The sequence below is a fragment of the Podarcis pityusensis genome (genome assembly GCF_964106645.2).
Source record: "Podarcis pityusensis genome assembly, chromosome: 13".
NCBI classification, from domain to species: domain Eukaryota; kingdom Metazoa; phylum Chordata; class Lepidosauria; order Squamata; family Lacertidae; genus Podarcis; species Podarcis pityusensis.
In genome coordinates, this window is record NC_138038.1 from 51,597,622 (window position 1) to 51,610,452 (window position 12,831).

The window sequence follows — 12,831 nt, forward strand, 5'->3', positions numbered from 1 at the left end:
TGAGACCCTCCCTGCCCGCAGACTGTCTGGCCAGAGTGGTACAGGCTCTGGTTATCTCTCGCTTGGACTGCTGTAATGCGCTCTGCGTGGGGCTACCTTTGAAGGTGAACCAGAAACTGCAATTAATCCAGAATGCGGCGGCTAGACTGGTGACTGGGAGCGGCCGCCGGGACCACATAACACCGGTCTTGAAAGACCTACACTGGCTCCCAGTACGTTTCCGAGCACAATTCAAAGTGTTGGTGCTGACCTTGAAAGCCCTAAACTGCCTCAAAGGCCCAGTATATTAATATTCTGTTGTATTTTAATATTCTGTTGGAAGCTGCCCAGAGTGGCTGGGGAAACGCAGCCGGATGGGAGGGGTATAAATAATAAAGAATTATTATTATTATATAACAATAACAGCAGCAGCAGCAACTAAGCCTGCATGTTCCCCCTCTTTGCTGAGAACTTCAGGCATTACTACCCCATTTTCTCTCTTTCTTGCAGGTCTGAGGCAGCTGAATGGCTGCAGCAATGGAGCTCACGGACATTGGCCACTCCAGCTCCCTCCTGGTCCAGCTGAACGAGCAGCGCCTCCGCGGCCAGTTCTGCGACATCACCATCATTGCTGAAGACACCAAGTTCAAGGCCCACAAGAACGTCCTCGCAGCCTCCAGCCCCTACTTCAAGGAGGTGCTGTCAGAGGAGTCCAGCTGCCAGCAGCCCAGCCAGATCCTGGAGCTCCCCGACGTCCAAGCCGAAGTCTTCTCCGACGTCCTCAACTTCATCTACAACTCCCGGCTCTCCGTGCCCAGCCCGGCCGCCGCCAAGGAGATCGGGGCCGTCGGCCGCCGCCTCCGCATCTCCCGCCTCGAGGACCTGGACGACCCCTTGGCGGGCACCAAGATGGACGACTCGGGCGGGGCCTCTTCCAGGCCGTGCAGTTCGCCGATTGACCTCACCTGCCCTTCCCGCTCGGCCGAGCCTTCCAGCCCCCTCAGCTTCCACGATTTGGCCAAAGCCTCCAGCCCGGCCAGCGACGGCCAGCCCGACCCTGAAACAGAGACCGCCAAGATCCTGTACAACCTCAGCTCGGTCGCCGCCGTGCCGCCACCCCAGCCAGACCTGGCTTATGTGCTGAAGGGAGGCGTCAGCTGGGACCACGACGATTCCCCCGGAAACCCCTCGGCCGCCAACGGCGAGGCGGACCACCAAGGGCCGGCTTCCTCTCGCTCGCCCCCGTCTGGAGCTTCCTACCCGGCCGCCAGCTCCTTCTGCTGCGGGAGCTGCAGCCGCTCCTTCACCACGTCGTCGGCGCTCAGCCTGCACATGAAACTGCACCGGACGCGCCGTTCTCTCTCCTGCCGGCACTGCGGCAAGAGCTTCATCCACATCAAGCGGCTCCAGACACACGAGGTCTTGTGCAAGGAGATGGAGAAAGCCGAGGAGGGTGTCCCCGCAGGCGAGGCGCTGCCCAGTCCCGGGCTGCCTCCCAAGCCGCCTCCGCCGCTGTCTTCCAAGAAGAGCGTGCTGTTCCGCCACCGCGGGCTGCAGCGCATGGACTACATCTCGGACCAAGACCACTTTGTCAAAGTGGTCGACGGGCACATCATCTACTTCTGCACCGTCTGCGAGCGCTCATACATGACGCTCTCGAGTCTCAAGCGCCACTCCAACGTCCACTCCTGGCGGAGGAAGTACCCCTGCCGCTACTGCGACAAAGTCTTTGCTCTGGCCGAGTACCGCACCAAGCACGAGGTGTGGCACACAGGCGAGCGCCGCTACCAGTGCATCTTCTGCTGGGAGACCTTCGTCACCTACTACAACCTGAAGACCCACCAGAAAGCCTTCCACGGGATCAGCCCCGGCCTGATTTCTTCCGAGAAGACGCCCAACGGAGGCTACAAGCCCAAGCTCAATGCCCTCAAACTCTACCGCCTCCTGCCCATGCGCTCCCAAAAGAGGCCCTACAAGACCTACAGCCAAGGCCTGGTGCCTGACAACCTCCTTCTCCCGGCTCAGCCCATCCCCATGGCGCTGGGCGACGGGGACTCCTTGGACGGCAACCTGGTCTCCTCGCTGGGCAACGGCGACATTGCTTCCGTCTTCACTGCCAACGGCGGCTCCCTGGAGATGCCCGAGCCAGAACGCTTTCCACGGCCACAGGAAACTGCGGCGGGACCGGAGATCCCCGCGCTCCCAGCCGCGGGCGAGAACGCTCCTTCGGACAAGAGGCCGGGGCCCCAGAGCGCAGAGGCCGCCTCCGTCATCGCCTACGGGCGGCCCGCCTCCTCGGTCATCGTCCACAGCACGTCGGTGTTGTCACAGACGCCCTCGGTGATCACCTACAACAGCAAGTCTTCGGACGCAGGGCCTCTGCCCCCGACACAGGTGCCATCTTCCGCCACAGCCAGGCCTATCAAGAAGCAAGTGTTGAAGGAGTACATCCAGTCGCAGAAGGCAGAGGGGCAGACTCTGGAAGAGAGTGGGGAGTCCAGGGCCAGGGGGCCGCGGTCCGGGCGGACTATGACGTACATGGCAAAGCCGGCGTACGTCGGGGCCGCCTCCGAAAGCCGCGCCGCGCCGCTCTGCCAGATCACGGTGCGCATTGGCGAGGAAGCCATTGTCAAGCGGCGGATCTCTGAGACGGACCTCATGCTGGACAAGGGCGGCCGCGTCGGGGGCAAGCGCTTCGATTTCGGCAGGGAGCAGAGCAGCAGGAAGGAGGCGGCGCCGGAAGCTCCTCACAGCAAGCATGCCGGCAGGGGGTATGCCAACGAGAGCGGTGAGGAGGAGAGCGACAGGGGCGATGCAGAAGACCAGCTGTGGCGGCCCTACTACAGCTACAAGCCCAAGCGGAAGGCCGGCGCCGGTGCCAACACGCTGCCCAAGATGAAAAAGTCCCGGTGGCACCGCAAGCTGCGCTCTCTGCGCTGGATGAAAAGGACGGAGAAGGCCGGGGAGGAAGAAGAGGAGGAGGAAGAAGAGGAGGAGGAGGATGTGGGGACCAGTGAGTCGGTGCCGCCGGAAGTGTCCGCTGGCCGCGGGGCCGCCTCCGAAATTGAGGGGCCAAGCCAGCCACCCAAAGCAGGGCGCGGCTCCGAGTGGAAGCACGAGTGCGGCGCCTGTGGCAAGCTGTTCTCCGCGCTCAAGAAACTGAGGAAGCACGAGCGAGTGCACGGGCGCCTCGCCAAGGACAACCCGCCCCTGGCGCCCTCGCAGGCCCACCGCGTCGGCCGCAAGCCCCTGGTCAAGTTCACCTGCGCCCGCTGCACCAAGGTGTGCAAGACGGCTGCGGCCCTCAGCCGCCACATGAAGCGCCACGAGGGTGAGCCGCCCGAGCCACCGCCCTTGCCGGCCCTCACCACCGTCATCACCTACTCCAAGAAGGCGGCGGAGGCTCCTCCCGTGGCTGTCGTGCCGGCGCCCGTCGTCAAAGAGGAGACCATGCAGGAGATGCAGGTGTCGTCCTCCAGCGGCGAAGCGCCCTTGTGCCCGCAAGAGGTCCCTGAGGAGGAGGAGGAGGGGCCCGTGGCGGTGGACATGCAGCCTTACGGACGCTGCACCCCGGTGCCGGAAGAGGAGGCCGTGCCCCTGGCAGAGGGCAACAAGTCTCCGTTTCCGGAGGAGCTCAGCGCCCACCCGCCCGTTCTGGAGGCGGCCACCAGCCTTGCTGAACTCCCGCCAAGATTACCACACTCCCTGCAGGACCCCGTCATCTCACACACGGGTCTCGCTCTGAAAGAGGCCTTGGCGCCCGAGCTGGAGGAGGAGCGATACCCTGTCCAGGAGTACCCGCTGCCCTTGCTGGTGCCGGGCAGCTGTCGGACCCGGAAGGACCTGGAGGACAAGCCGCCCTCGTTCCTTGCCTACCCCAGCGCCATCCAGTTCAGCGGCGTGGGCAAGGCGGGCGGCGGCGACGGCACAGACGGCGGCAAAGTCTGCTTCTACCCAGACCCCTACCCTCTGATGTACGGCCACCAACTGCTGGCGGCCTACCCCTACAACTTCACCCTCCCGGTGGCGCTGAACATGGTCGTCCCGGACGAGAAGGGGCAGCCGCTGCCGTTCCTCCCCGGCGTCTTCAGCTACTCGGTGAACCCGTGTCGCGGCGAGGTCCACGACGGCTCTGCCGCTGCGGCCTCCAGCGTGGCCATGGCGATGGGGGCTGGCGCCGCCCACGAGGGCAGAGGGGAGCTGCCCACCCCAGAGAGGCTGAAGAAAGGGAGCCTTCTCTGAGGGGGAGGACCAAGGGAGGTTGGGGCGGAGGGGGTCAGCTGGAGTCGAGGGGCGCCGCCATTTCCGCCTCTCCCAAGATGGCACCCTCTCGTGGCTTTGGACACCAGCTCCTGCCCAGCCAGTGGAGGGTTTGGGGCGCTCTGGGGTTGTGGAAGTCGGCCCCCTCCTCCCCGAGAAGGGATGTTCGGGGTGGAGGGGTGGGGGCAGATTGCAGTGGCAGCGCTGTGGCAGAGAGAGAGACAGAGCTATGGAAACCAGAGGTGAGCATTGATGGCGTTGAGGGGATGCATAGCGCAGCCCCCTGACCCACAACTTCACATCCCCGTGTTTTGTCGAGTGGGGCACATCGTAGATAAGACTTTTTTTTTTTTAACAAACAGACAAAAAAAAGACGTAGCAGCGAAAATAGGTACAGGGTAACCCCTCTCCCCCCCCCTTCTCCCAACCACACCCCCATATGAATGTCTTCTTGCTCCGTATATATATTACCAGAGTGAACTTGCACAAGCAAATCTTCGTCGTCATCTCCCCCCCCCCCAATCCTGCTCCCCCCTCCCCGTCTTGGCTCTCCCTGTTACCCCTGCCTGGGAAGGGACGGCTGGGAGGAGGAGCCTCTGCTTTGGGGGCGGAGCTCTTTTCCGGCTGGGAGGAGGAGCCTCTGCTTTGGGGGCGGAGCTCTTTTCCAGCTGGGAGGAGGAGCCTCTGCTTTGGGGGCGGAGCTCTTTTTCAGCTCCTCCCACCAGCCGATGCCCCTTTTATCTCTTGCCTTCCAGGTCTCTTCCTTCCCCAAATCGCCATTTTCCCCCCTGCCAAGGGGAAAAAGGTCTCATTCCACAGAACTGTCTCCCCCCTCTCCCCCCTTTTTTGGGGTTTGTGTGCCCTCTGGCCCCCCCTCCTCCGGCCCAGCGCCTCGGATCTCTAACCTCTGCTTTTGGCAGCTGCGTTATTTCTCCCTGTTCGTTTTTTTTGTTTTGCAGCTTGAAGGGGATGAATCACATTTTCCTTTCAGCTGGATGGAGGAGGAGGAGAAGGAAGGGGTGGGGTGGGGGGAGGAGGAGGAGGAGGAGGGCAGGGTGTCCTGTTGAGATGGTGAGGAGGGGAGAGGACGGTTCTGTAGGATCTGGTCTTCCAGGGTTTTTGCAACAGCCACAAAAGAGCAACAGCAGCTTTGCATCACATATGGACACACTTTGCAGGAGTGGGGGCTGCCAAGTTTGCTGCCATCCTGGTAGCATGCCCTTCTCTCTCTCTCTCTCTCTCTCTCTCTCTCTCTCTCTCTCTCTTTGGGGGGGGGTGCCCTTTCAGCCGGAGTGGGGTGGGCAACCAGACCGGATTGCACTGTGTACTGTGATTTTAATTTCCGCCAAACTCATCCCACTTCTGCCGCCTTTGCAAAAAACAACAGCACAGCACATAACCCCACCCTCCCAGTAACACACATTCCCTCCCACTTCTTCCATACTGGGATTTACCCCCCCCCCAAAACACACACACCACCTAAACTCAGCAATAGGGCAGTTGAGTTACATTTCACAGTCCAGGAATTAAAAACCCAAACCCCTCTCTCTCTCTTTCTCTCTCAATAAATAAATAAACTAGTCCTAGTGCAAGAAAGCATTTTCCAGCTGCGGCTTAAGCGAGCTTTGAGCCTCCTGAGGATTAAAAGGGGCACAGGCATTTGTCATGCCAATGAGCATTCTGGACCACTTAGGTTTACATTTGCATCAGGAAAAAAAACTCCCTTTTTTTTTAGCCCTGTCCATAAGGCAGCTGGGCAAGTCTTCAAAACGGTTTTAAGATATGGAAATGTTCCCTTCCTCTCCAGGAAGGCGATCAAAATGCTGTTCTTCTCCCCCCCCCTTCCCTTCTCTTGCTACAAACCCAAATAAATAAGTAATGGAATGTTTTTTAGGATTTAGGGAGAACTGAGTGCTGCTTTCCAGAAGGCCACTCTGCATATTTTGGGGGGAGTGGGTTTATTATTATTATTATTTTAGATTAGAGAATATGGGCAGGGTGGGGTTAGGGATGGCAATCGCCCCATTATTTTAAAAAGCCTTAGGTGTTTTCTAAGCCTGGGGGTAATGCGTTCTGCCTACTTCCAAGATGAAAAAGCAGAACAAATTTAAATTTGTGGATATTTTTTTGGCTTACAAAAGGACCAAAACAGTGGGGATTTTGTTTTTTCCTTTGAAAACAAAAACACAACAACCCCTAATTAGTAGGGGGTGGCGAAAGAAAACTCGCCTTTCTAGGGAAAACGGCATGAACTTTAAAAAGCAAGCAGAAGGATTTTGAAGAAATAATATGTGGAGGTTTTCGATATCGAAGATTTTTAAAGGGAGGGGCAAAGTTTTGCCAAAAGGCTTAGGACAAGGGGAGTTATGCATGCCAGATGTTTTAGCGCACCTTTCAAAAAATGGGCCGGTCCCCTCCAGGTTTTTGTGATTCAAAATATCTGAAAAGCCCTAGGTTGGGGAAAACGCAGAACTCCAGACGATAGCAGGGTCCTGCTGCTAAATTTCTGGGTGTGATGAGCTTTCGGACTTCCAAAGGTTCCTGTTGAACAATAGGAGCAAAATAGCTTCCGCCCTCCTCCAAAATATAAGATAACTGAGATTCCTGCGTTGTATGGGGTTGGAATGGATGACCTTTGGGTACCTGCGACAGTTCTGCGCTTTCGATAAGCTTGCAGAAATGGAGAACGTTAACCCAGGAGTGGAGTTTTCTGCAAAGAAAGGGACATTCAATTCCTTTCTGGAATCGAAATCACTCCTGACCACCCCCTTACTGCTAAAATGAGCTTCAGCTTTCCCCCCACCCCCGAAACTTGCAGCCTTCGCTGCGTATTTTTGCCTCCGCAACCTCCTTCCGGAAACTAGAAAGTTCTGGCCAAGGGAGGTCGTTTTTGGGGAGGGGGGTACCTTAACCCACCCTGCCTCCGCTAGCCTCCATTCTCAGCTTTAAGTGTTAAAAAACCCTCTCTAGACTTCCCTTAATATTTTAAGGGATGCAAAACGCTTCCTTCATTGCCCCCAAAGGCCGCCTGTTGAATTTTCCCGTCTCCCCCCCCCCCAGTGGAACCAAGGCATCTCCATCTTCTGTGGGCCTTGCCAGGCCTGTTCGGAGACTGGCGCTTGAACAAGGGGGGGGGGCAAGGATCAGAAGGGCTTCCAAAGAAAGCTTTTGCTTGGGGGGGGCGGGAGCTGGTGGTGCCTCTCGCCCCCCCCCCCCCCGTTTGGAGACTCCGAGGGGGGACAGGAGGGAGAGAGAGAATTGCGGCGTGCAAAATTTCACCAATTGCTCCAGTGCAGGGAATGTGCTACGAGCCGCCTCTCTCGCCTTCCCCCCCTCCCCACGCACTGCAGCAAAGCTGCCCCCCCCCCCAATTTCTGTTTGCAGCAAACCGAGGTCTGCAAAAGGAAACCACAGTCTTCTCTCTGCAGCAGCAGAGCGGAAACACGGCCTTGCAGATTTCTCTTCTCTCTCCCCCCCCCCAAAAAACCCACCCCCGTTTTTGTCCAAGCAGAGCCGATAACGCCTCCTTCTCCCCCCCCCCATCACAACGCAGAGTCTCCTCTAACCCCCCCCCTCATCGCCTCCAGCACTTTAGCGAGCCTCCCCATGCATTCCACCTGGCCGCAACATCCCTACTGCGGCTCACCTGCAATGCAGCAAAAAAAATGCACATTCCTCCTTCTCGTCTGCCGCTGCTGCGCCACCGATAAGAAGGCACTGCTTGGGGCGAGGGGGGTGCGTGTTTGTTTGGGGGGGGGCGACTTCCTGACTCTTCCTCTCCTCCCACAACCCCACCCCGCATCACGCTCGCAAATTCCTCCAGCATCATAAAAGACGCATTATTCCGGAGACCTGGAGTCGATTCCTTGAAAGGGCAGGCCCCTTGCGCTCGCACCCGGCCCTCCAGGCCCCCTGTGTAACTCCCCCCCCTTCCGCTATGGGGCTGTTGGGGTACAGGACCCCCCACCCCGCCGCTCTGACCCATCCCTAGGATGGCAACCGGTCAGCAGGCCTGGGGTGGTTTTTTCGGCCTGCAAAGGTTGAAAGGTCAAGCCGGGCGGCTAAGCAGAAAGAGGCTGCGCCGAGGGATTTGCCCCACGGTTTGGCAGTGGGGCACGATTCTGGTCGTGATCCAGTGTCGCCAGCGAGGACCCCTGCGCACCTCGCAGCAGATGCGTTGAAAGAGGCCGGTCAGGGTTGAGAATGGGGAGATAGAGAGATCACCAAAGTTATTTTTTGGGGGGGGTTGCACTCCGGACCACCAGGGTGGGGAGGGCACGTGGGGCAGTCTTGGTGGGGGGCAGAAGGGCGGTCACTAACGTGTACATAGCTGTCCGTCTCTCTGATCTTTTGCACTTTTTCGCCACTGGGGGGGCTCTCGGTGATTGTTGACCGTTTGCTACTGAATGTAAACTTGTCTCTCTTTCTCTCTCTTTTTGGTTTTTAATTTTTTGTTACTTTTTAGAAGCACCTCTAGGTAGTTTTATGGCACTTTAGAAGATTTGCTGAAACCGTTTTAAAAAAGGAGAGGGGGGGGGGAACGATACCAAGGGTTTAAAAACAACAACAAATAAATACAGTACGCGGGCGGGTGGCGGGGTGGCCGGATCCGTACAAAAACGTTAAATGACGAGGATGAAATAATAATAATATTATTATTTTTTGCCGCTTTCTCCTGGTCTCTGTTCCAAGTGTTCAAAGTGTGAAGAGTCCGTTAGACAAAAAAAAAAAAAAAAATACTGTATTTATCTCTCTGCATCTGTGTGTAACTCAAATAACTTCTTCAAAATAAAAAGACAATTATACGCTCCACGAGAAACTGTTAAGAAAGCAGCAGCGGCGAGCGCCCACCACGTATTCCAGCTTTGTGAAAACGGGGGTCACATTTAGTCTTTTGTTACCTCCCAATTGGTGGTTGCGGCTAACAATATGTAAATATTCCACCTTTTTCTGTCTCTTAGGAGCTCAATCTGGGACATACATGATTCTCCTTGAATCCCCAACACAACAACCCTGCCTCCACGGGGGATAGAATTCGAACCCGGCTCTCCCAGGTCCGTGTAGCCTGACACACTAACCCACGCTTCCTCAGCCTCGGCCCTCCAGATGTTTTCGGCCTACAACTCCCATGATCCCTAGCTAGCAGCACCAGTGGTCAGGGATGATGGGGATTGTAGTCTCCAAACATCTGGAGGGCCGAGGTTGAGGAAGCCTGCTCTAACCACTAACACATACTGCCACAGTTACATTGCCTCCTGTTGCCTTGGGAGTGTGGGGTGGCCTCCGCTGCCTGGGTGTGCTGCTAAAAATAGCAGGATTTTTTTTGGGGGGGGCCTTATTCTTCAGAGTTGTTCTTGGCCTGTTTGAGAAGAGTATATAGAATCAGAATTGTAGGTTTGGCCCCTAGGGACCCCTGAGGGTCATCCAAACCAACTCCATGGCCCTCGGGGGTCCCTTCTCCCAACCCTTCGCTTCTGTAATTCAGAGGAGAGAAAATGGAAAGATGAAAGCCTGCGTTGTTGCTTTTTTCCTGCTGGGATTTTAACCTTTTGGGAAATAGCAATCCTGTTAAGCAGCTAATATCTTTTCTGGATTTCAGGCTGACCCACCTTGGGGGTGTTTGTTTGGCCTTGTGGGGGGGGGGAACCAGCTGTGGGGTGGGTGGACTTCAGCAAGTTCCCCCCACTCCGCCACCAACCTGTCTCTGCCCAGAAAAAAATAAATCAGATTTTGGGGCCTCTGTGTGTGTGTGGGGAAACCACCCTCCTTTTGTGCCGTAAACCTGCTCCCTCCAGCCCCTGGTTTTAAGATTGGTTCCTGGCTTGCTGGAGGACCAATCCTGCCCTAGATCTTTGCCCCACTGACACTTAATCCTTTGCTTCTGTTGCAACCAGCAAGTAGACAAACATAGCCTTTTACCTCTGCGGATGATGACCGATTCACCTTGCTGAGAAAGCAAGGAAGGCGTGGGGTTGCTGGCCCAGAGGTGACCCCCACACCGGCCCCTCTGTCAAATATATCTCCCTAGAGTTTGGGGGGGTGGGGGCACAGCCTGGCCATACAGGGCAAGGGTCTGTCCCTATGTGTACTTTAGCGCTAGGGGAATCCAAAAAAAGTTAGGGGGAGAGGGAGGCGAAAGCAATATCTGACCGCTTTTGGAAGGATTCTGAATGAGAAGCAAGGTGCCTCTGGGCATGTACAGAGTGCAGGACTGCACACCTGTGCCAGAGATCCTCTAGCTGCGGTTCCTGCGTCAGACTGGACTGGATGACTTCTTCCATCTCTACATTTCTATGATTATAGCCAAGTGTCCCAACTTCTGCCAAACTTGTTATTTGCCCTCTGCCAACAAGAATAATGTTGGCGCCTTCACACAGCTAATCGGTTGATGGATCTATGCCTTGCCTAATCCCTAACCCGATCCTGGAGAAATTCCTGAATGGTCCACACTCCTCATCCTTAGATAAGAGAGATTTTTTCTATACCACCCTTCATCTGAGGATGACAGGGCAGTTTACAGTATAAAAGCACCAAAACAAACAAACGAAAAACATCGTAACAAAACAAAACAGCAGCTGCTGCCCCCAAACAGTTTTAAAGGCCATCGGTGGTTTAATTGACCAATGGCCTGGTTGATGAAGAATGTTTTTGCCTGGCGCATAACGTATAATGAAGGCACCAGGCGAGCTTCCCTGGGGAGAGCATTCCACAGATGGGGAGCCACCACAGAGAAGGCCCCGTTCTGGTGTTGACACCCTCCGGGCCTCTCATGGAGGAGGCACACAAAGAAGGGCCTCAGGAGATGATCTCCGGGTCGGGGTTGGTTCATATGGAAAGAGGCGGTCCTTGAGGCATTGCAGTCCTGAGCTGTTTAAGGCAGGGGTCAGCAGCCTTTTTCAGCCATGGGCTGGTCCACCGTCCCTCAGACCATGTGGTGGGCCAGGTTATATTTTTTTGGGGGGGGGAATTAACAAATTCCTACACCCCACAAATAACCCAGAGATGCGTTTTAAATAAAAGCACACATTCTACTCGTGTAAAAACACGCTGGTTCCCAGACTGCGGGCCGGATTGAGAAGGCAATTGGGCCAGATCCGGCCCCCGGGCCTTAGGTTGCCTACTCCTGCTTTACGGCTTTATAGGTCAAAACCAGCACTTTGAACTGGTCCCGGAAACTAATTGGTAGCCAGTGCAGTCAGACCAGGATCGGTGCAATATGCTCAAACTGTCTGCTCAGGTGAGCAACCTGGCCGCTGAATTCTGAAGTTTCCGAACCATCTTCAGAGGCAGCCGCTGTGGGTTAAACCAGAGCCTAGGGCTTGCCGATCAGAAGGTCGGCGGTTCGAATCCCCGCGACGGGGTGAGCTCCCGTTGCTCGGTCCCTGTTCCTGCCAGCAGTTCGAAAGCATGAAGTGCAAGTAGATAAATAGGTACCGCTCCGGCGGGAAGGTAAACGGCGCTTCCGTGCGCTGCTCTGGTTCGCCAGAAGCGGCTTAGTCCTGCTGGCCACATGACCCGGAAGCTGTACGCCGGCTCCCTCGGCCAGTAAAGCGAGATGAGCTAATGGTCAGGGGTCCCTTTACCTTTACCTTTAATCGAGCCTAGAGGTTGCCAGAGCATAGACAACAGTAGTTAGGCTATTCCTGTCCCGATAGGGGTGCCGCTGGGCTACCGGCTGAAGCTGATGGGAGGCCCCCATCACCTCCCAAGGGAGAATGTCTCACTGTCAAACACCTCTTACTGCCAGAAAGTTCTTCCGAATGTCTCGTCGCAATCTCCTTCCTTGTAACTTGAAGCCACGGGTTCGAGTCCTACCCTCCAGAGCGGGAGAAAACAAGCTTGCCCCCTCTTCTATGGGACAGTGCTTCAGCTATTTGAAGATGGCTGTCAGATCTTCTCCTTTCTAGGCTAAACTCACCCAGCTCCTTCAACCGTTCCTCATCAGGCTTGGTTTCCAGACCCTTGACCGTCTTGTTCGCCTTCCTTGGCACACCTTTCAGCTTGTCAACATCCTTAAATTGTGGTTTGCAGAACGGGACACGGTATTCCCAGTGTGGTCTGACCAAGGCGGAACGGAGCAGTCCCGTTACCTCCCTTGAGTTGGACACTATATTTCTGCTGACGCAGCCTAGAATAGCGTTGGCTTTTTCTGCCACTGCATCACACTGTTGGCTCACGTTGAGCTTGTGGTCCACTCAGACCCCTAGATCAGGGGTCAGCAAACGTTTTCAGCAGGGGGCCGGTCCACTGTCCCTCAGACCTTGTGGGGGGCCGGACTACATTTTGAAAAAAAAACAACAACAAACGAATTCTTATGCCCCACAAATCACCCAGAGATGCATTTTAGATAAAAGCACACATTCTACTCATGTAAAAACACACGGATTCCCGGACCGTCCGCGGGCCGGATTGAGAAGGCGATTGGGCCAGATCCGGCCCCCGGGCCTTAGTTTGCCTACCCATGGTCTAGATCCTTTTCACATATATAAACTGGCAAGCCAGGTGTCCCTCATCTTATATATGTGCAGCTGGCTCTTCCGCCCTGAGCGCAGATTTATCCGTGGCCTAATCCTAATGGGGGTACCCTCCATT

The 12,831-nt window shown here is 56.0% G+C and overlaps 1 protein-coding gene and 1 long non-coding RNA gene across 4 annotated transcripts in view; both read left to right on the forward strand.

The window, feature by feature from the left end:
• The window catches only part of ZBTB4 (zinc finger and BTB domain containing 4), a 32,247-nt gene extending 23,189 nt beyond the window's left edge, over nucleotides 1–9,058 (forward strand). For all 3 annotated transcript variants that reach the window (XM_080979627.1, XM_080979629.1, XM_080979628.1), the window contains exon 3: nucleotides 490–9,058. In XM_080979627.1, coding sequence (XP_080835753.1) covers nucleotides 505–4,221 — 3,717 coding nt within the window. In that variant the 5' untranslated portion in view covers nucleotides 490–504 and the 3' untranslated portion in view covers nucleotides 4,222–9,058. The remainder of the gene's footprint in view (nucleotides 1–489) is intronic.
• LOC308462422 overlaps nucleotides 1–12,831 on the forward strand; it is an 87,917-nt gene that overhangs the window by 17,575 nt on the left and 57,511 nt on the right. The window lies entirely within an intron of this gene.